The sequence below is a fragment of the Xenia sp. Carnegie-2017 genome, unplaced genomic scaffold (genome assembly GCF_021976095.1).
Source record: "Xenia sp. Carnegie-2017 unplaced genomic scaffold, XeniaSp_v1 HiC_scaffold_20, whole genome shotgun sequence".
NCBI classification, from domain to species: Eukaryota; Metazoa; Cnidaria; class Anthozoa; order Malacalcyonacea; family Xeniidae; genus Xenia; species Xenia sp. Carnegie-2017.
The window spans coordinates 16,643,808-16,663,118 of NW_025813483.1; the positions used below are offsets into that span (position 1 = coordinate 16,643,808).

The window sequence follows — 19,311 nt, forward strand, 5'->3', positions numbered from 1 at the left end:
GTTTGAGTGTTGTTATAGTGAAATACGTTGCTTATTGTTTTGGCTTCTTTGTATTCAAATGATCATTATGCCTAAAAAATACATGCTGAGGGCACAGATATAACTCCATTTTTTGTTGTTTGTGGTCAAAACAACAAAAGCTGGTATTGGTATTTGACATTGAATATTTTGTGCTGACAAAACAATGTGATAATCGATTGAATGGCGAAGTAAGAGTCGGAAATACTCGTGAAATTTTCCCGCCAATATTGTAATTGTAAATGATGGTTGAGGGCTGGTACATTTTTGTATTTAAAAAAGCGATTTATTTTATATCAGTGTTGAACGGTGGTCGAGTTTTTTTCTTGTAGAATTTACAACTTTTACTTACAAGTTTGTGCAATCGTACATGAAAAAATGTCAGGGTTTGACGAAGGAGAAATATTCTACCGTGATGTATTTGGTTCAGAAGACAATGAAGATGAAAGTCTAACAAGCAGAATTGCAGCACAGAAGCAGTTCATGATGTTTATACGCGATTACCACGAAGGCACATTTGTTTATCCATACCGGTATTGTATGGAAAACTTAAAATATACGTATTTTAAAAAAATTATGGTTTCTCATTGGCTAGTACCTTAGTAATTATGTAATAACTTGATAACTTTCAATGAATGCCATGTTGGTGATATGATACAGAGGAATATTTTATCAGTGTTATTGTTGGCACCAGATGACGTGAGAACATTGTTTTGAATAACATGGAATACTTCGTTCAAAAGCTTGAGGTTTTTAGTGGGTGAAAGCCAACCTCCCCCCCCCCCTTCCCTCTTCCCAATCAAAATTATAAGGATGAAAGTATGAGAAACAATTATTAATTGACTTATGCTGGGCATGAAGAGTAATCATTAATCAGTTCATTTTACCAATAGTCTACAGTCAACCTTAAATACAGTTGGTGATAGCAAAACTTTTACCTCGTTTGCAGCCATTTGACTTTTGCAAAAATTTTAATCTCTTAGAGATCAACTTGTGAGGAATTATCGTCTTGGTGACTACACTTTGGAGGTTAATATACAGGATTTACGCAACTTTAATGAAGTGTTATGTAGTAAACTGCTGAATCAACCATCAGAGTACCTGCCTATGGTAAGAGTTGAAAACAAATTTCAATGATTTGCATGATGTTCATTGGGGACATTGTGTAACTGTGTTTTTAAGGATATACTTAGGGGGTGTAGTTAAGAATATTGCTCACCAAAAGTATATTGTATAACACATTCTAATTTCACCAATGATGAAATCTGAAATTCCCTTCTTTTCTTATTCTTGAACATGTTGTTTTCTTTAAAGAAAAAGCTTGTTTTTTATTATTTAATATTATAACTTGAGTATTACCTCAATAAATTTATAATTTATATTGACAGTTTGAAGAAGCTGCAAAAGAAGCAGCAGATGAATCAACGCGCCCTCGTCCTGATGATGAACAGGAAATGCAACCCATACAAGTGACCTTAAAATCAGATGCCTTTCCTGATGGAATTAGATATCTGAAGGTTTTTTTAAATCATTTATTCAGTGTGACAAAAAAATTGTTTGAGACATAAAAGGTTGTCAAATGAAAAATGCTGGAATATTGTTTGATCTGTTAGATTCATTGTCAGTCAATGATTAATATTGACATTCTTGAGATTTTTTTGGAATTTTTATGTATAATTTATCTATGAATTTGTTTTTTTGTTTTTCATGTCTAGTCCAATCATGTTGCCAAAATGGTAAAGATATCTGGTATCATAATCAGTGTATCAGCAATTCGTGCTAAAGCAACAAATATAACGCTTCAGTGTCGTGCATGTCGTACCACATTACCAAATGTTGTCCTCAAACCTGGTCTTGAAGGTTATGTAATGCCACGAAAATGTCCAACGTAAGTGAAGTTTACAAAACATCAACAATGTTTCGTCTTCACATCAAGTGAACCTTGCATAGCTGTGTTAATTAATGTGTAATATGAATAATTTGGTTTTTTGATGTGATTTTAGAGAGCAAGTTGGTCGACCTCCGTGTCCTCTTGATCCATTCTTTATTATTCCTGATAAATGCAAATGTGTTGATTACCAAGTACTCAAACTACAGGAGCTTCCTGATGCTGTTCCAAAGGGGGAGATGCCACGGCATATGCAGCTTTACTGTGATAGGTAAAATAAAATATTGCTTTAGAATATGAAATGGTCGATGCTACTACACATAGAGCATGTGCAAAAGCAATCTGTTGCTCATGTTTCTTGTTAAATCATGAATTTGTTCAATTTTAGCCGGTAGTTATCATTCCTTAATACAAAAATGTTTTGATCAGACATGTTTACCAAAGTTTGACAGTATTTTGCAGCACAAACAACTGCTGCGGGAGTTTTGTCAGAGATCAAAAAACTCCTGCTCCAGCATGAAAAATAGCCAGAGCTTCAGCCTAAATCTGGTACTCAGTAGGGTCTAGGTTAGGAATGGTTTATTGCTAGGGTAAAAATGGTTTATTGCTAGGGTAAATGGTTTATTGCTAGGGTAGGAATGGTTTATTGATTGTTTGCCTTAAAGAGAGATCTAAAGTATATTAACATATTGTTTTAAGGTACTTGACAGACAAAGTTGTGCCTGGTAATCGTGTTACTGTCATGGGTATTTATTCCATCAAGAAGTCAGGAAAACTTAACAAAAAGGTACAGTAAATGTTACATAAAACACAAATTGATTTGCAATAGATCAGACATATTGAAGGAATTATTCGTGTCATGCAACTTAAAAAATAACCCATGTTTATGCTTTTCCACGATGGAGTTTGTATGAAAATTTCTGAAATGTTCTTATTTTTGCAAAACACAACACAAACCTTCACTCCATGAAATCAAAATTAATGTTGTAACATCACATAGTTTTTTACAAACAACTCTCTCATATTTCGAGGTTAATTTTCCTTTTAGTGTTAGATTAAACTGAAGTATTATTGCGAGCACAATTATATAAATTGTTAAAAGGGGAGTGTGGCAATCACATTAAAATTGTCTTAAAAAAAATTTAACTGCAATAATCCTCTGAATCATTACGGATTGATTTGATGTGATTTTTTGTTGTTCTAGGACAATCGTGAGAATGTTGGTGTTGGTTTAAGACGACCATATTTGCGTGTAGTTGGTATTTGCGTTGATACAGATGGTCCGGGAAGAAGCAATGAGAATTTGATTAATATGGAAGAAGAGGAAGAATTTCGACGTGTTGCAGCCATGCCAGATGTGTATGATGTCATTGCAAGAAGCATCGCCCCTTCCATATATGGTAGTGAAAATATGAAAAAAGCCATTGCTTGTCTTCTTTTTGGCGGTTCTAGGAAAAGGTGAGCACGTGAAGTCAAGAAGGTTCTTGTCAAAAGTGAGCATGCGCAATCAGGAATTTTGAAATGTTTAGTTGTAAATATTAATTGTTGGTTACCACTAATTTTCAATTCTAACAACTTCTATCTTAATTCTGTGTTTAGATTACCTGATGGTCTAACAAGAAGAGGCGACATCAATGTTCTGTTGCTTGGTGATCCTGGTACCGCAAAGAGTCAGTTGCTGAAGTTTGTTGAGAAAGTTTCTCCCATTGGTGTTTATACCTCCGGCAAAGGAAGTAGTGCTGCAGGATTGACTGCATCCGTCACTCGTGACCCGTTGTCGAGAAATTTCATCATGGAAGGGGTGCTATGGTATTGGCTGATGGTGGAGTCGTCTGCATTGACGAGTTTGATAAGGTATATTAATCAGTGAGCATTTGAAGACAAGAATAAGAGAATGTCATCTATATAAAATGCTTATGGATATTTTCATTTATTAAGATCTAGCTACAAAATGTTGGTGATTGATGAAGGATACAAGTGTACATGGTTTTATTATGAAATTTTGGTTATTTTTCTTGTGATAGATGAGACAAGATGACCGCGTAGCTATACACGAAGCGATGGAACAACAAACCATTTCAATTGCTAAGGTATAATAGTACACCCTTTTAATGGTACCATTAAACACTTTTTGACAGTTTAAACGTCTGTTTTTTCAATCGGTTTTTTAAAAGTTTATCTTCTATTGTCCCTCAAAGATAATAAACATATTTCTAGAAAAACAAAAATTTCTTATAAATATACACATGTACATTATCGCTATAATAATTGGAAGTATTTCTAAGAACAAAAAATTTTTAAATTTATGATACACAAAGATTTATAAAGGCAGGAGGGCCAAGACAATGTTATTTGATTATTAAACTGATTTTTCTAATACATAGAAAAACATATGTTTCTATTTTCGTGTAGTTCAATGACGTCATGTTTCTTTAGGCGGGTATAACGACAACACTGAACACAAGATGCTCAGTTCTAGCTGCCGCCAACTCTGTTTTTGGGCGATGGGATGAAACGAAAGGAGAAGAGGTATAATGTCAAGAACATTGTATCACTGTCTTTCACTCTAGTTAATCATGTTTTGTGTCCATTTGTAGAATATTGATTTTATGCCGACGATTTTGTCACGTTTTGATATGATATTCATCGTTAAAGATATCCATGACCAAGGAAAGGACATGGTAAGAAAAGTTTTGTCGATAATTTATTACATAAAAGAATTTTTATTGATATTTTTTTTTGATGCAGCGACTGGCAAAACATGTTATGGCAGTACATACAAATGCAGCACGGACAACTCAAGTCCAAGAAGGAGAATTAACTTTGAACTTTCTTAAAAAGTACATTGCATATTGCAAACGGTACGGTCTTAATTTACTATGTTGAAAATAAGGTCATGGAGCTAGAAGCGTAACTATTGATAAAGATTTTTACTGTAACAATTTTTATTTACAGTAAATGTGGTCCACGAATATCTGACGCGGCTGCGGAAAAATTGAAGAATCGTTACATACTCATGCGCAGTGGTGCCAAAGAACACGAGAGTGATACTAATAAGAGAATAAATATTCCTATTACTGTAAGGTATTTAATGTGACATTCTTATTTAACGTCATTCTTGTATGGAAAATGTAATTTGACGAAAGATACCCCTTGATATTCATGGATGCTCCTATCAGCATTCCATAGATGGTTATTTTTTATCTATTACTTGTTTAAGACGACATATGTACTATTTCTTCAGAATTCAGGATTCATCAATATTGAATTAACTTTAGAGTTGCTGTTTTTGTTTTTCAGACAGCTCGAAGCTATTATTCGAATGTCAGAATCACTTGCAAAAATGAGACTGGCCCCATTTGCGACGGAAAGCGATGTTGACGAAGCACTTCGCTTGTTTCAGGTTTCCACTCTTGACGCGGCCATGTCAGGAAGTCTTGCAGGTATTATGAATATCTTTATATAGTAATTAAGGGACTTGTTAACTAAATTATTTCGTAACAATTTGTTCAACTTTCTTTGGTATATTTGGAATGTTAGGTGCAGACGGATTTACACCTCAACATGATGTAGAAGAGATTCGACAGATTGAAACACAGTTAAAGCGAAGATTTCCAATCGGAGCACAGGTTTATACATTTGTTAAAATGCTTGTTATCAAATTGCAGATCAATCTACAATGCGGCGGCACTATTCCATGTTTAAAGGTTCTTTTGTTTTTAATAGGTCTCGGAAAAGAGAATAATTCAGGATTTTTTAAAACAGGTATGTATCACATGTGATAGATTGCATTTGAAAAGCAGTGTCTTATGACATTTGCTAACAACTCAAAGTGACGTGCAATTCATGTTCGTCACTAATCTTTGTGGGTTGCCCAACTCTGGTGTTGTAGTGATGGGATAAAGGTGAGTGATGTTGTATAGAGAGGATTGAGGTGTTGTACTGAAGGATGAGGGAGAGGGATGTTGTATAAAGAGGATTGAGGTGTTGTATTGAAGGATGAGGGAGAGGGATGTTGTATAAAGAGGATTGGGATGTTGTATTGAAGGATGAGGGAGAGGGATGTTGTATAAAGAGGATTGGGATGTTGTATTGAAGGATGAGGGAGAGGATGTTGTATAGAGAGGATTGGGGTGTTGTATTGAAGGATGAGGAGAAAAGAGAGGATATGAAGGATGAGGGAGGGGGAGGATTATGAGGGAAGGATTGGAAGGATGAGAGAGATAAAGAGAGGATGGATAAGGATGATATAGAATTGAAAAGAATGAAGATGGAAGGAGAGATAAAAAAAGATGAAAGGAGAAATTGAAAGAATGATGGAAGGATGAGAAGAAGAGAGATTGGGGTGTTGTATTGAAGGATGAGAGAGAGATGTTGTATAGAGAGGATTGGGGTGTTGTATTGAAGGATGAGAGAGAGGGATGTTGTATAGAGACCAGGTACGAGCTCACAAAATTCGCAGGAAAAATTGTTGCTCGGAAGTTTAAATGCGAAACCAAAATAAAGACTTACTGGGTGCGATTACAACTCCGAATGAGGCAGTACGTGTGATTATGGTTTACAAATACATTATATGTGGTCCTGCAATATCGATAAAAATATACACATTTATGTATGTTTAAAATTTATTCCACTAACTTTGATATTGTAATGTTCCGTTCGCAGAAATATTCTGAGAGATCGATCATCACCGTACTACAAATTATGGTAAGACGGGGTGAAATGGCACATCGTTTTCAAAGAAAGGTTTTATATAGAGTACGTTAATTTATAACTGAAATAAATGATGGAGGTAAAATCTTTGAATTGTTTTAATCGCTGTTACTGAACTGCTTATTGTAATGACGATTACGTATTTAGGAAAAATACACGAAACAGAGAGATTTGTTCGGCATATGATATATCATAACAAAATAAGTTTATTATTTCTACACAACTTACACATGAGAATATAATTATTTTCATGAATGTAAAACACGTCTTTTTAAATTTAATGCAACATACGATAACAGTAATAAAAAATTGAACTAAGCCTAAATATCCAGAAAAGTGCACACCAGAAAACGTTGCTATATGAGGAAATTCCACTAGTTTTAGCCAATCAAATTAGAAAATAATATGTCGTACTTATTTCACATTCATTGTGAAAAAAATACAAATTTTACCAATTGATTGAATATCATGGCAGTGCTAAAAAAAACCCAAAATAACTTACATGATATCATGTCTGGTGTGTACGAATACTCAGGTATTACGATAATTTCATCCGTAACAAAATTCATACAACTATTTGTTTTTTAAATAATGCTCAAATGGTCATCACATTGCATGAGCATCATATCTAAATGATCAGTCAAGTTCTTCAATCATTTTCAACCTGTTTTGTCCATTTAATTATCCTGTTCTAAGAAGAAGCTTCGCTGGCGAAATTGTCAATAGTTTCGAAATTATTTTCTACATCCACAGCCCAATCTTTACGTTCTCTGGCACGTAATTATATTTTCCCGATTTTTCGCTTACACGAATTTCACCTTCGCCTTCTTTAAACTCGGGTTTCCAATTTTCATTTTCCCTATTAGCGGGTATTTTGTGATTCATATCTTCATCTTCACTAGTAGTGAACTTTTCGTCCTTCCAACTTTCATCTTCATCACTAAAATGTTCGTCGCTTCCAATATTTTCGTCTTCACTACTAGTATATTCTTTATCTTCCTTATCATCCCATTGATGTATAGCATTTTTGGAAAGTCTTTCACTTATAGGAACGTCTTCAAAGGAATCACCATGAATGACACGATCATATAGTTCAACTTGGATTGGGGGCCCAAAACTCACCACAACACAAACGAGCTTCTTTCTATAAATTGCTTTTGCCAGGGCATCAATCCCATCTTCCTTGTCATATTCATCGGTTGTAGAAAGGTTGTCATCGCCTAGTCCAACTATTGCACAAGGAAAAGCTTGCTTTGGAAGCGAAGCTAAATCTGCTGTGAGTGCTTTCAATCTCTTTGCTTCTAAAACTTCGGATGTTCCATAATCAAAGTACAAAACACGCACTTGTAATGGCTTAGTACACAGGACTTCTTGCACTACAGCTCGGTACCACAAATCATCACAAGTATATTGAGCGCAGCATAGCATATTTACCCAAGCTTTAGAGATATTCTTCTTTTTGTCAAAATAATTATTTAAGTTTATAGTTCTCGATAGGTCCAACAATTTCTTCAAGTGTTGATTAGCAATTAATTGAGTGTGATCATAAACGTTGGTCAACTTATCGCCAGAACATATTTTACGTTGTAGATATACGGAATTTTTGGAGTTAATGTGGGTTACCGTTACACGGAAAGGTATTCCTTCTGCAGGCAAAATTGTTTCGCACATTATAGAAGTAGGTTGCTGCAATTGTTGCTTAAACTTTTCTTTCTTTGGTTTGCTATGTTTGGAGATTGCTGGGGATAGAGAATTCATCAATGGTTCTGCTGTATCCGTGTGTATTCCATGATCTGTATTGAACATCTTATGACCCTTTTCCATGGCATCATGTTCGTTGGGTAGCATCAATGGCTCTTCTCCTTCAAACATCTTGTACGCCTTTTCCAGGGCATCTTCTCCGTTGGGTAGAAGCAAATTTTCAATGTAGAGAACATCGTTGACAAGCAGCTGCGTCGCTGATTTTGCTTCACAAATTTCTCCAATCAACAACTTTTCCAGTACTTTTGAAATGCGTTCTTGCTCAGCACCATTTTTCGGTGCAGTATCCATCTTCAATGAAATGCATCGTTTTGGTATATCCAAATGTGTACTGTTTACATTAATATGACTCAATGGAATCTCCTCTCTGTTACCAAAATCCACGTATTCCACGAAGACAGTATTCTCAGATGGAAATTGAACGATTTGCGCTCTGTACCATTCGTTGTCGTTTAAATACTTTGCATAACAAGGTTGATTAAGCGACAGTTGGTCTTGAGAAAGGCATGCACTTGTGTCGTCACAGTCACAGATAGTTTGCACATTTTTCATCAAGTCTGCCAATGGTTGATCGTATTTGCCTGGTAGGAATCCAAAAATAGTGCAATCATTACGTACATAAGTTACCACGATTTTAAAGTTGTTACACTCCGGCATTTCAGCAGGTTTATAACATAAGTACTCCGGAAATATGTTCTCTTCTTCCGTGCAATCCATATTTGAATTGCTTTCTTTAGTTTCGCTACATCTTGAGCTGTTTGTGCTACTTGTGGGTGAAGTTGGTGGTTGCTTAACATCAAGTGAATGTGAACACGAAGCGGCAAAAGAATTATCAATGAGTTGTTGGCTGAGTGTTAAGGCATGTTTTGGTGCTGGTAGATGGAGAACGACCGCAATGGATGTGTCGCGTTCTTCAACAACAGTCATGTCGTATGGATGTAAAAAACAGTTGTCATTCAGAAATGTACAGCAATCTGCTGACCATCCAATTTCTTCGTCGATGGGTGTAATACCAGATAAACAACATTCCATGGCTTGTTTGGGAAGTTTTGCTAGATGGTCAGGTAAGCGACGTATTTCACTGAAACGTAGCTCTTCCGAATTACCAAAATCCACAAAAAGAACTTTGACGATTTTGTTACTGGTGACGTCAATTATCAACGCACGATACCACCTACCATCTTCACTATAGCGAGCAGCACAAACCATATCTTTATATGGCCAACCAATCTGCCATTGATCACCACTCTTTGATGAAAACACGTCAAACATTTGCTGTAGGATTTTAAGCATATTTTCACATTCTTCACCGTTGCATCGCTGAACAAAAATACTATTGGGAGATTGGACGTAAGAGACAATAACTTGTAGTGTTTCACCTTCTTTTGGCATGACCACTTTGGGGTATGTTTGAATGGGAAAAGGGACATGAGAATTAGTCACAGAAGCAGGACTTTTGAATTTGGCAACTTCTAAAAACACCAGTGCATCTCTGACTGAAGCAGGAGACAAGCCAGATGTGGTTCCATCTGTTTCAGAGCTTTTCAAATCAACAACAAACTTCCTGCCACTTTTTTTGACAACAGCCATGAGAAAATTCTTATTGCAAGTCATACTACCAAATGCTTTGATAGAGTTATTTTGCCAATTCTTACAGTAGTCTGGTGGTACTATTTCAAATAATGAGCAATTCACAACCAATTCTGGAAGATCAGAAAACTTTGATGGCATTCTAAATAACTTCTTGAGAGGTAACACATGAGTGCTACCATGATCAATGGCATAAACTCTTACTTTGGAGATTGAATGAACGTGGCCGAATGATGGTCCTTGTTGCACTTTGCACATAACTCGTCCTCTTTGCCACCAACCATCTACTTTTATTATAACTAAATCTCCAGTGTTGACAGTCTTTAGACAATTCATTGTTTTTTTGTTAAGATCACAGAATACATGAATTTTTTCCATCAAATCTTCAAGTATTTCATTATTACTGACATAACGAACATAAAAATCAGTAGGTGAAAGAATATGTGATACAACAACCAATTTATGAGATAGTTGTTTGTGAATATAGGAACCATCATGTTCGGTTGAAAAATCTACTGAACAAATATCATTAAGGCCTCCCCTAGAAGATTTCATTCTTTCAGACACCTCCGAAATCTTTTTCAAACCAAAGTTTGAATTGTCAATGTCAACTTTGCCATAGGACTTCAGGAATTCTTTAATATCTTCATTGTAGGTGACAGTAACAAGATTTTGGGCATAAGTATCTGACAAGATGCAATCAATATCATTTAGTTTTTCACATTCCAACAAGGTTTGCTCCATTGCCCTGGGAGTCTCTGATGCACCTTGAAATGCATTTAATTCAGCAATCAATTCAGAAACATGCTTCATTTTTTTCTCAATACTATCAGCAATTTCATTTGGTAAAGTGCTTTTACAAAATATCTCTTTCACTTCTTTAATAAGGCAGCTTTCTCTTGCTTGAAGCATTGAATGAATATTTTGAAAATGATCTTGTATTTGTTGCTTTATCTCACTGAACTCAACTTTTATCATAGGTACGTATGAGGCAAGCTTTTCCTTTGACTTTTTTAGTTCTCTTTCAATTTTTTGCCCATTGTTAATTGCTTGCTCCATCTTCTCCTTAACATGATTCATTTTCACTTTTTCATGTGCAATATTCTCTGCATGCGAGGAAGGAGTAACAGTACAGAAGTTACATGCAAGTTTTTTCTTTGGATGGTCCAAGTTATGTGTTGCAGATGTCTCAACCAGGCCAACACTATCCACTTTCTTGACATGCAATGGCTTAGCTTCATGTGTAAGGAGTGTACGAGATGTAGAATGAACATCATCAACTTCACAACATTCATCACACAACGTCCCTGAGCTTTTTTCCACGACAGGGTGACCTGGATATGTATATTCATTCTGTGGAACAACACTTGACAACCCCTCCACATCACTGAAATGAATCTCATTTTTGAGAAAATCTTTCTCGATATTCGCCCTTAAATTATCACATAAGATGCCAATAATATACAGGTTTATCGGTAAAAAATTGACGCTTTTCTTAATGCATAATAATTGAGTCGCTTCGTTACACTTCGGGCAGTAAAGTTCAGATCGTTTATTAAGAGATAGTTTCGTTAAACAACCTTGACAAAACGTGTGCGAACAATCGAGTAATTTTGGTATACGTTGACCAACTGGTTTACCTGAACCTTGAAAAGCGTAAGGTTTGTGGCATAAAGAACAAAACGGAGCTCGCTGCATAGTTAGTTACAATGCTACAAATTTCATGATATAAATTTCAGTTGCACGTGTTTGTACAGGTAGCATGGATGTACGTTGTACGAGGCGACGAAGGTGATAATCTTACAAGATGCCTCAATTTGCCTTTTTAGCCTGTTTTCAGGGTTGAAGTAAAATTTTGACATTTTCAGTTACCAGAAAAGGTTGGAGTTATTTTCAGTACAAATAACAGAAAAAGTTGGGTATTTTGCCAAATGGCTTCATACAAAAGTCGTATGTTTCTTTACGATTGGGAAGAGGAAAAGTACGTGTTAAATTACGAAGGAGATTTTCTGAAACCGGTAATAATTTATGGTAAAAATATGGTAGAAACAGGTTTCCATGGTATCCATTGTAAAATTTACATTTAAACATTAAAATCATATAACTGTCTCTTTTGAGGAGACATAATAAGACATTCGATCTCTATTCTACTCAATAGATTCCGTATAATGCTTAGTTATAAGTATTTACTATCTATTTTTCCTACATATTCACAGTATAGAAAGTGTTTGTGTGATGATTCTCCGTGAAAAACAGAGCTCGATGCGCGAAAGCAGAGCGTAAATATACATAGTGATGTTGAAAAAAGTCACAAAACTACAGTTTCATCCCGACAAGCCTGTTTCGTGATTGCTTCAGTGAACTCTATTAAAAGAGTTATTTATAGAGTTCACTGGATTGCTCACCCTTAAGGGGATTTAGTATTAATTTTACGTATATTTATTGTCTCGATGTCTGATGTTAGTGTATGTATGCTTGGACCTTTATTGCAAATGCATTTTAACTCCTTCATTAATTTTTAGTGAAGGAACGAGCTCTCAAGGAAAACTGTGTTCTACATTGAAATAATTTACGTTTGAATTTACGAATTCACATTTTGGTTGTTTTTCTAAGTACATCTTTGACTTCTTTTTCAAGACTATATAGTTTTATTAGAAGGGTAAAGTCAATGTACGAACTTTTTTTTTAGTATTTGTTTGATTTCAAGTTGTCAATGGTTGCACTATTTTTTTCAACATTAAAATCAAATGTAGAAATCAAACTTATTACTTGAAAGTACTCTCGTGCAATCATTTCTAAAGTGATCTTTTCATATCTCATGATTAAAGATGGATTGGAAGTCAGATGAAAATGTTTGTAATTTTGAGAAGACTATAAAGTTTGACAGAGAACTGAGAGGAGACATTGATGGTAAAAAATGTTTAAATGAAGACAACTTGAAAAAAGAAACAAAAGGAATGGACATTGTTGATGCAGGTAAAATTTCTTCTTGTGTGAATTTATTATTGTGCACTACTAGTATTTTTGGTGAGTTAGGATTTGTGGTGATTTGAAGTTACTTGTCGTATTAAAATTTCTTGCAAACTTTGGCCACTTTTTTGATCTAGCAATAAAGAAGATGCAAAATAGATCAGAGAACTTCCTTTATGAGGTCAGAAGTTACATTAAATAAGTATGATATATGTAAACAGGAAACACATAGCTATACAGATACATTACTAATTCTTTTTACTAACTTGTATATAAAGTTTTCATAGATATTTCTGACCATGCATTTAGCAATTTGTTTACAAATTGCTACACTTTTAATAATATGCACTTTTAATAATATGTTTATAATTATATGCACTTCTTTTATTTACATGCACTGCGTGAAGCAGATTTCAAAAGGTCACCAAATGATGATGTCTGTATTGAGCAATAGATTGTTACGGCTAACTGCAGCTCAAACATTGTGGTATAAGGTAATGGAGATTTTTATTTGTTTTGTACAACAGTTGGTTAAATGATCAAATTTCTTCTCAACATATTCTTACCAAATATATTAATGCATTACCTTACATCACCATACATTCACCATACATCACCATATGTTCACCATTTATCATCATACATTGTTATACATTTTCATATATCATCATACATTAGCATATATCACTATACATCATTGTTTCCCTTTCTGCCAAAAACTGTTCAAAGGAAGACCATGCAAATGAATTTCATAAATTCCTTTTTTATGCAGGATACGTTTTGTTGATTGTAGTTTCATTGATATTTATCAATTTTTGAAGGATATGAACAGTTTTATGGAGTACATTTTAAGGTTAGAATTGAAGACTAACATTTCATCATTTGACTGCTTTGTTACAATGTGTAAGTTGCTCTGTCATTTAAAATTTCATTTCCATGTTTGTGGCTGCTGTTTTACTTTTTGCTTGTTTTGTTTAATATCATTGTGTAGGTTAGATGATGATGCAGTTATGACGGACATTCTTCCTATTTTATCAAAAAGGTAGCCCAAGCTAACATTTGACCATATTTCATAAAAATGTTGTCTTCCATAAAGAGAGCAACCAAAGAAATATTTTTTATAAATAATAATTAACAAACACTTTCTATTGGAGTTCCTCCAATGGTCATGTGAGCATTTCATTCCATTATTTTAATATCTATAGATTACATTTTAATCCTATTAATGCACTTTTGTCATTCTAGAGTGAAAGCAGATGGCCCAGATTTATCAACTTTGTCCATGGGAGCCTGTCTTGATTTGTTGCCAGTTTTAGAAAAGTTACTAAATTCTAAATATGAAGAGTATGTATGTTGTAAATTATATACATAGGATGTTGAGTTATTCCCTTAACCAACTTGAAAACTGAACGAAATTTGGTCAGTTCATTAACAGAGTATTATAAAATGAAGACAATGACAGATTTATGTTTGGTGAAACTGCTTTTGAGCAAGCACTTCTCCAAGATATATGTTACGCATTTTTTCCAAACAATTGCAATTTATTTAAAATCTCAAATTTTTATGGTTTTCCACCCAACCAACAACTCTCGTTGTGATTTATCAACTAGTTATATCATTGCATCTATCGATATGATACGTGAAATAATGAAAAGATGGTGGAAACAGCTTCAGATGATGGGGAAGAAAGAAGAAGAAGAATTGAATTCTGATCTTCAATGTAGCAGGTAAAACAACAATGTGCAGCAATGTAAGATATTTTCAGTTAATTTATGAAAGTGTTTGATTATAATGTTTGACACTACGAAATTTCTACGTGAAAAACCACTCACCCTATTAAAACTGTAAATCTTTCCAGAAGTGTACGAGGTGTATATATATTACTTATTGCAATGAATCACCGCATAGAAGCTTTGGCATCTCGCAGTGGAAAGATAGGAGAAAAATCAAAAGTAAAATTGTTATATTTTTATCAAATTAAACTAGAGACTACCGAGTATTTATTATGAGCTGTGGTAAAGTATCTTTTTCATTGTTGTTCTAGGTACTTCAACAGCTTCTAGCTCTTCTTTAGAAATTCTTTGGATTCTTTTTTTTTGAGTGACTAACGCTAAATCGTGGAGGGCATTTCGTGAGTGACTGTATAGTGTATATTGTCAGGTTTATCGAAGATTTGTAGGATATACTGACAGCCACTTTTTATTAATGGGATTAAATGAAGGTTTTGTGGCTCTAAAGTACTATGAAGACGTGCTTGTCAAAGGAAAAAGCTCCGAATTCGAACAAAAGTTTTCCAATCTAATAAGTTGAATTCGAGTTGAGCAGATAATCATTACTAGAAAGTAGTGTTAGAAAGTTAGGCCTGAGTTGAACTCTTTCAAATTCAAACAGTAGTAAACAGTTATATTCTTCAAATTTTCTATCTAGTAATTATTAAGTGAATGGTTTTAACCCAAGAGTATCGTTGGATGTTTGTAGATGTAGATCGTCGGGTTAGTAGAGTCCACACTGAAGATGACTACCGTTTAAGGTTGTCAAAACTTTAGTTGACATCAACACCAACAGTCCTTCTCAGTCAGCAGGATCGTGGTCAGCACTACTAACCTGGACGATCTATAATGGACTCCGTCGATTTCGACGTATGAGGGTTCTACAAAGTGGAACATCCTGGTCACTTATAGTGAAGGCAGCTGACCAGACTACAATCACTCGTACCCTTCACGCAACCACAACGCTGATATCAGCGTGACACAGTGTGACAAGGCTGCAACATTGCAGATGCAGATACAGTCCATCCGAGGACATAGTTTCCTCTACAAAATTTCCCTCACATGGCTTTGGTCAACCAGGGCTAGGTTTACAGACACATTGCCAAACGTGCCACGAGCCGGGATTGAACCCGCGCCGTCTGGCTTACAGCTCACGCAATTAACCATTCAGCCACCCGCCCCGTCCCCTGGACGATCTACATTCAACTTAATAACATCTCTGGAGCCGGTTACATTAGGTGACGAGGCCAGGACAGCGTTATCCATTAGCAAAATTTTTCACTGAAATAAAAGATTAGAACATTTCTTTGTCGTAGCGAAAATACAAACATCTTTTATACAAGTTTGAAAATTTTGAGTTGCCCTATCCAAGCTTCGTGCAACCTTCCCCGGTCAGGCTTTTTTTTAATTTGACTTTCGCCCAAGCCTACTTATGTGTTCGCGCGGTCAAATTTAAAACACAAAATTTCAAATATGCATGAATTTGAATAAAATTAAAATATTTCCTACAATTATATGTAAAATGGCGGATCAGTGGCGATTAACAACGTCGGACTTTTTGACTCAGGTAAAACAAAATTTACTCTCAATTTGTACTTGAGAAGGAACGGATTTTTTTTTGTTTATCTTATTTTTGTTTTACTTATGTAGTTAGCTACGTTGGCCTTTTTAAACGGAGGGGAAGAAGGAAAAAATCTTTACAACAGCTATCTTGTCGGGCGTACGGGATACGAATTATATCAAAGATTAAAAGAAAAGTCTGTTCCGAATGAAGCTGAAATTCTTAGGGTGTGTTTATTGATTGAATTATGTGCGTTTGAAGTCGAAAACGAGGTTTTGAAAGCAACGTATTTATGATGTGGTCTTATTCTCAGACGCACTTTCAAAAATGGAATATGTGGTGACGTGTTACTACATTTTGTTTATTTCAATGAAATGTTCCCACCTCTTTCTGTTTTTTAAAATTAACCCTTTTCATTCAACCTTTTATGTTTGACATTCAACCTTTTATGTTTGACTTATTGCCAAGTTATAAACAAATCGTCAGAATCAACTATTATTTATTTTTATGATTTTCTAGAGGAGGGGGTGAATAATATTTGTGTGGGGGGTTATGAACTTGCATCTATAGCAATCAGAGCCTTGTTTTTTAAGAGTTAGGACACATATTGTTCCTTGCATTTTGCATTATGATGAAGGTGATTGGGTAGAATGGGTCACATGGGCATCTAGCCACCATTTTTGTTCCAAAAGCACAAATTATAACCATTTTTTACATAGGAAATAAATTATCAAAAAAATGTTTGCTATGATTTTTGGTTGTGTTATAATAGTACCTATCAAAGCGATGAAGAATAGAAACATATGCACTCCCTTATGGCAAAAACAGTATTAACAGCATATAAATTACATCTAATGCATTAAATAAATGCTTTTCAATTATTATGACATCTATAAACAACTGAATTCTAAATGCAGGGATCGCTGTTTGCTTATGTCTTAGAAAATTTGTCTTTCCACCATTTAATGCTTGATATTTACTGGCTTTTGGAACAAAAATGGTGGACGCTAAGGCTCTGATAACAATCAGTTCATCAACCACAGTCTACAACATGTTTTTTTAGCAACAAACAATTTCAAGTATTGCAGAGTATGTAAAGAAGAATCCTCGAGCATCAGAAGGTCAATTGAAGAGTGAATTAAACAGACAAATCACATCATTTGCCAAAAATGTTGCTGCCTTAGAGAAATATAAATGATTCTTACACTTACTTATCTACTACATTAATTAATTCATTTGTGCTGCTGTGTATTATTGTTTATTTATCAACATTAATAACTACATTCATTTTGAAGTTTTTGGAAATGTATTGCGTTGTGAATTTTAATTAGCCAGTAAATTGCACTCAAAATAGTCAGCACTGTAATGATGACAAAGGTTCTATTACAGTATGGTCGAAGAATCTCTTTAGAAATGACATCAATGCCTTTATACTAATGTAAGAGATTTTTTGTAGAGTAATTGATATATTTCACTCATGAAAATACATATAATTATGATAAACACACAATGTTTTTGATCACTTATTTAATATCATATTGTTTAGCTAAATTCTTTATAAATAAATCTTATCTCCAAAGTTTGAATTCTTTAGCAATGTTTTTGACAGACTCTCCAAAGCTATTTGAAATGCCCACATCAAAGGAAATTGTCATATGACGTCGAAAATCTTCATTTCTTTTAACTTTGACCATACCTTTAACAGTATAACCTTTTTCAACTGTGACAGGTTCATTGAACATAAAAATAGCATTTTTCCAGTGGGTTTTTGGAGCATTAGGACCTGTAGATAGGGTCACCATGTTTAAAGCATTTTCAACTTCTTCTGTTTGCAAGTCAGTTGAATGAAATTGGATGTCAAACCACGATCCAAAACCATGAAGAATCCCAGTTTTCTTGATGTTAAATGTAAACTTAGAGGACCAAGTTTCAAGTTCTGCCACTTGCAATGTCTTCATATTGAAATAGACTATTGACTGAGCATTACATAAGCAGTTTTCTGCTTCCAAATCATAATCTATAATGGGACGACTAAAAAAATCCTGAATGGCCTTAGACTGAAGAGAAGAAAAACTGAAACCATACTGTTGCTTCCAAACACCAATCTTCTCTTCATAAACCTTTGATAGCATGCATGGTACTATGAACAATTGAGCACAGGTTGGCCAAATTATACCATCATGTTTAAGATATCTGTCACGAGCATAAATAATAGAGTCTATCATGTACTCAAAAAGAAGGAAAGTTCCCATCCATTCTGAAATTATAAGGTCAACCTTTTCTGGCAGTGAAATTTCTTCCATTCTTCCTTTTACAACCAAAATTGTATCATTCAAGTTATTTTCTTTCAAGACATCATACAAATGCTCGGCCAAGATGCTAGCTTCTACTGCATAAACGCGTTTTGCATGACCATCGCGAGCACAAAACATACTTAATATTCCACTTCCACATCCAACATCTAAAACAGTTTTACCATTTACCAAGGACACATTTTCTACAATAGCATTTCGATATGCAATTGTTCTAGCGACGTCCCCAAGCATTTCTAAATGCAAACGCATGTGACAGTAGCTTTGAAAATATTCCTCATCTTGCCATTTTTCTTTTTCCTCTAATTTTTCGGGATCTTCAACGTGATTTGAAGGTATGTAACCTGATGCACCGTCAATAAGTGCCCATAGCCAGTATTCGTTTACTCTTTCCACAACACGAATTTGTTCACCACGTTTGAAACTCAACTGATTCTCGTCCGTGGCGTCGTAGTCGCTTATGGCGACCAAATACTCAAAATTCCTCTCCAAATCTTCGACTTCTCCGTTTAATCTAGTCTCGTTATCTTCGCTCTTCGTTGATATTTCCATCTATAAATGAGCACGTGGCTCATTTCATTAAGCCTGTTGTCAATTCAATCTTTATTATTTTAAACGCTAACTTTTTTTGAGTATTGTATTGTAGCGAGGCTCTGTTAGTTCTTCAACTTATGCTTAAGCCTCTCACCCCCCTGAAAGCCAGCTGGGTGCCGCTAGCCGAGGAGCCTG

The 19,311-nt window shown here is 34.8% G+C and overlaps 5 protein-coding genes across 5 annotated transcripts; 3 read left to right on the forward strand and 2 right to left on the reverse strand.

Annotated features, from left to right (window-relative positions):
- The first annotated feature begins 187 nt into the window (after positions 1-187).
- On the forward strand, positions 188-6,704 carry LOC124441329 (DNA replication licensing factor mcm5-A-like). The gene is given in 18 exon segments (XM_046991777.1): positions 188-551; positions 1,002-1,128; positions 1,407-1,535; positions 1,734-1,906; positions 2,022-2,177; positions 2,606-2,693; positions 3,111-3,364; positions 3,506-3,702; positions 3,705-3,760; positions 3,931-3,996; positions 4,343-4,435; positions 4,504-4,587; positions 4,655-4,767; positions 4,862-4,990; positions 5,207-5,349; positions 5,447-5,535; positions 5,633-5,671; positions 6,572-6,704. Coding segments are annotated over 18 exon segments (2,193 nt in total). The 5' UTR covers positions 188-396; the 3' UTR covers positions 6,674-6,704.
- Positions 6,705-7,360: 656 nt separating this feature from the next.
- Positions 7,361-11,743, reverse strand: LOC124441796 (RING finger protein 17-like). Its single transcript, XM_046992261.1, has one exon. The coding sequence runs from the start codon at positions 11,666-11,668 to the stop codon at positions 7,361-7,363; it is 4,308 nt and encodes a 1,435-aa protein (XP_046848217.1). The 5' UTR covers positions 11,669-11,743.
- Positions 11,744-11,791: 48 nt separating this feature from the next.
- Positions 11,792-15,396, forward strand: LOC124441330 (KATNB1-like protein 1). The gene is made up of 10 exons (XM_046991778.1): positions 11,792-11,988; positions 12,799-12,946; positions 13,078-13,121; positions 13,351-13,434; positions 13,762-13,793; positions 13,932-13,982; positions 14,186-14,284; positions 14,551-14,667; positions 14,799-14,892; positions 14,985-15,396. The coding sequence occupies exons 1-10, from the start codon at positions 11,902-11,904 to the stop codon at positions 15,012-15,014; spliced, it is 786 nt and encodes a 261-aa protein (XP_046847734.1). The 5' UTR covers positions 11,792-11,901; the 3' UTR covers positions 15,015-15,396.
- Positions 15,397-16,197: 801 nt separating this feature from the next.
- On the forward strand, positions 16,198-17,856 carry LOC124442525. Its single transcript, XM_046993029.1, has 3 exons — positions 16,198-16,276; positions 16,360-16,497; positions 17,334-17,856. The coding sequence occupies exons 1-3, from the start codon at positions 16,232-16,234 to the stop codon at positions 17,466-17,468; spliced, it is 318 nt and encodes a 105-aa protein (XP_046848985.1). The 5' UTR covers positions 16,198-16,231; the 3' UTR covers positions 17,469-17,856.
- On the reverse strand, positions 17,558-19,242 carry LOC124442523 (protein arginine N-methyltransferase 2-like). Its single transcript, XM_046993028.1, has one exon. The coding sequence runs from the start codon at positions 19,132-19,134 to the stop codon at positions 17,839-17,841; it is 1,296 nt and encodes a 431-aa protein (XP_046848984.1). The 5' UTR covers positions 19,135-19,242; the 3' UTR covers positions 17,558-17,838.
- Positions 19,243-19,311: the final 69 nt, after the last annotated feature.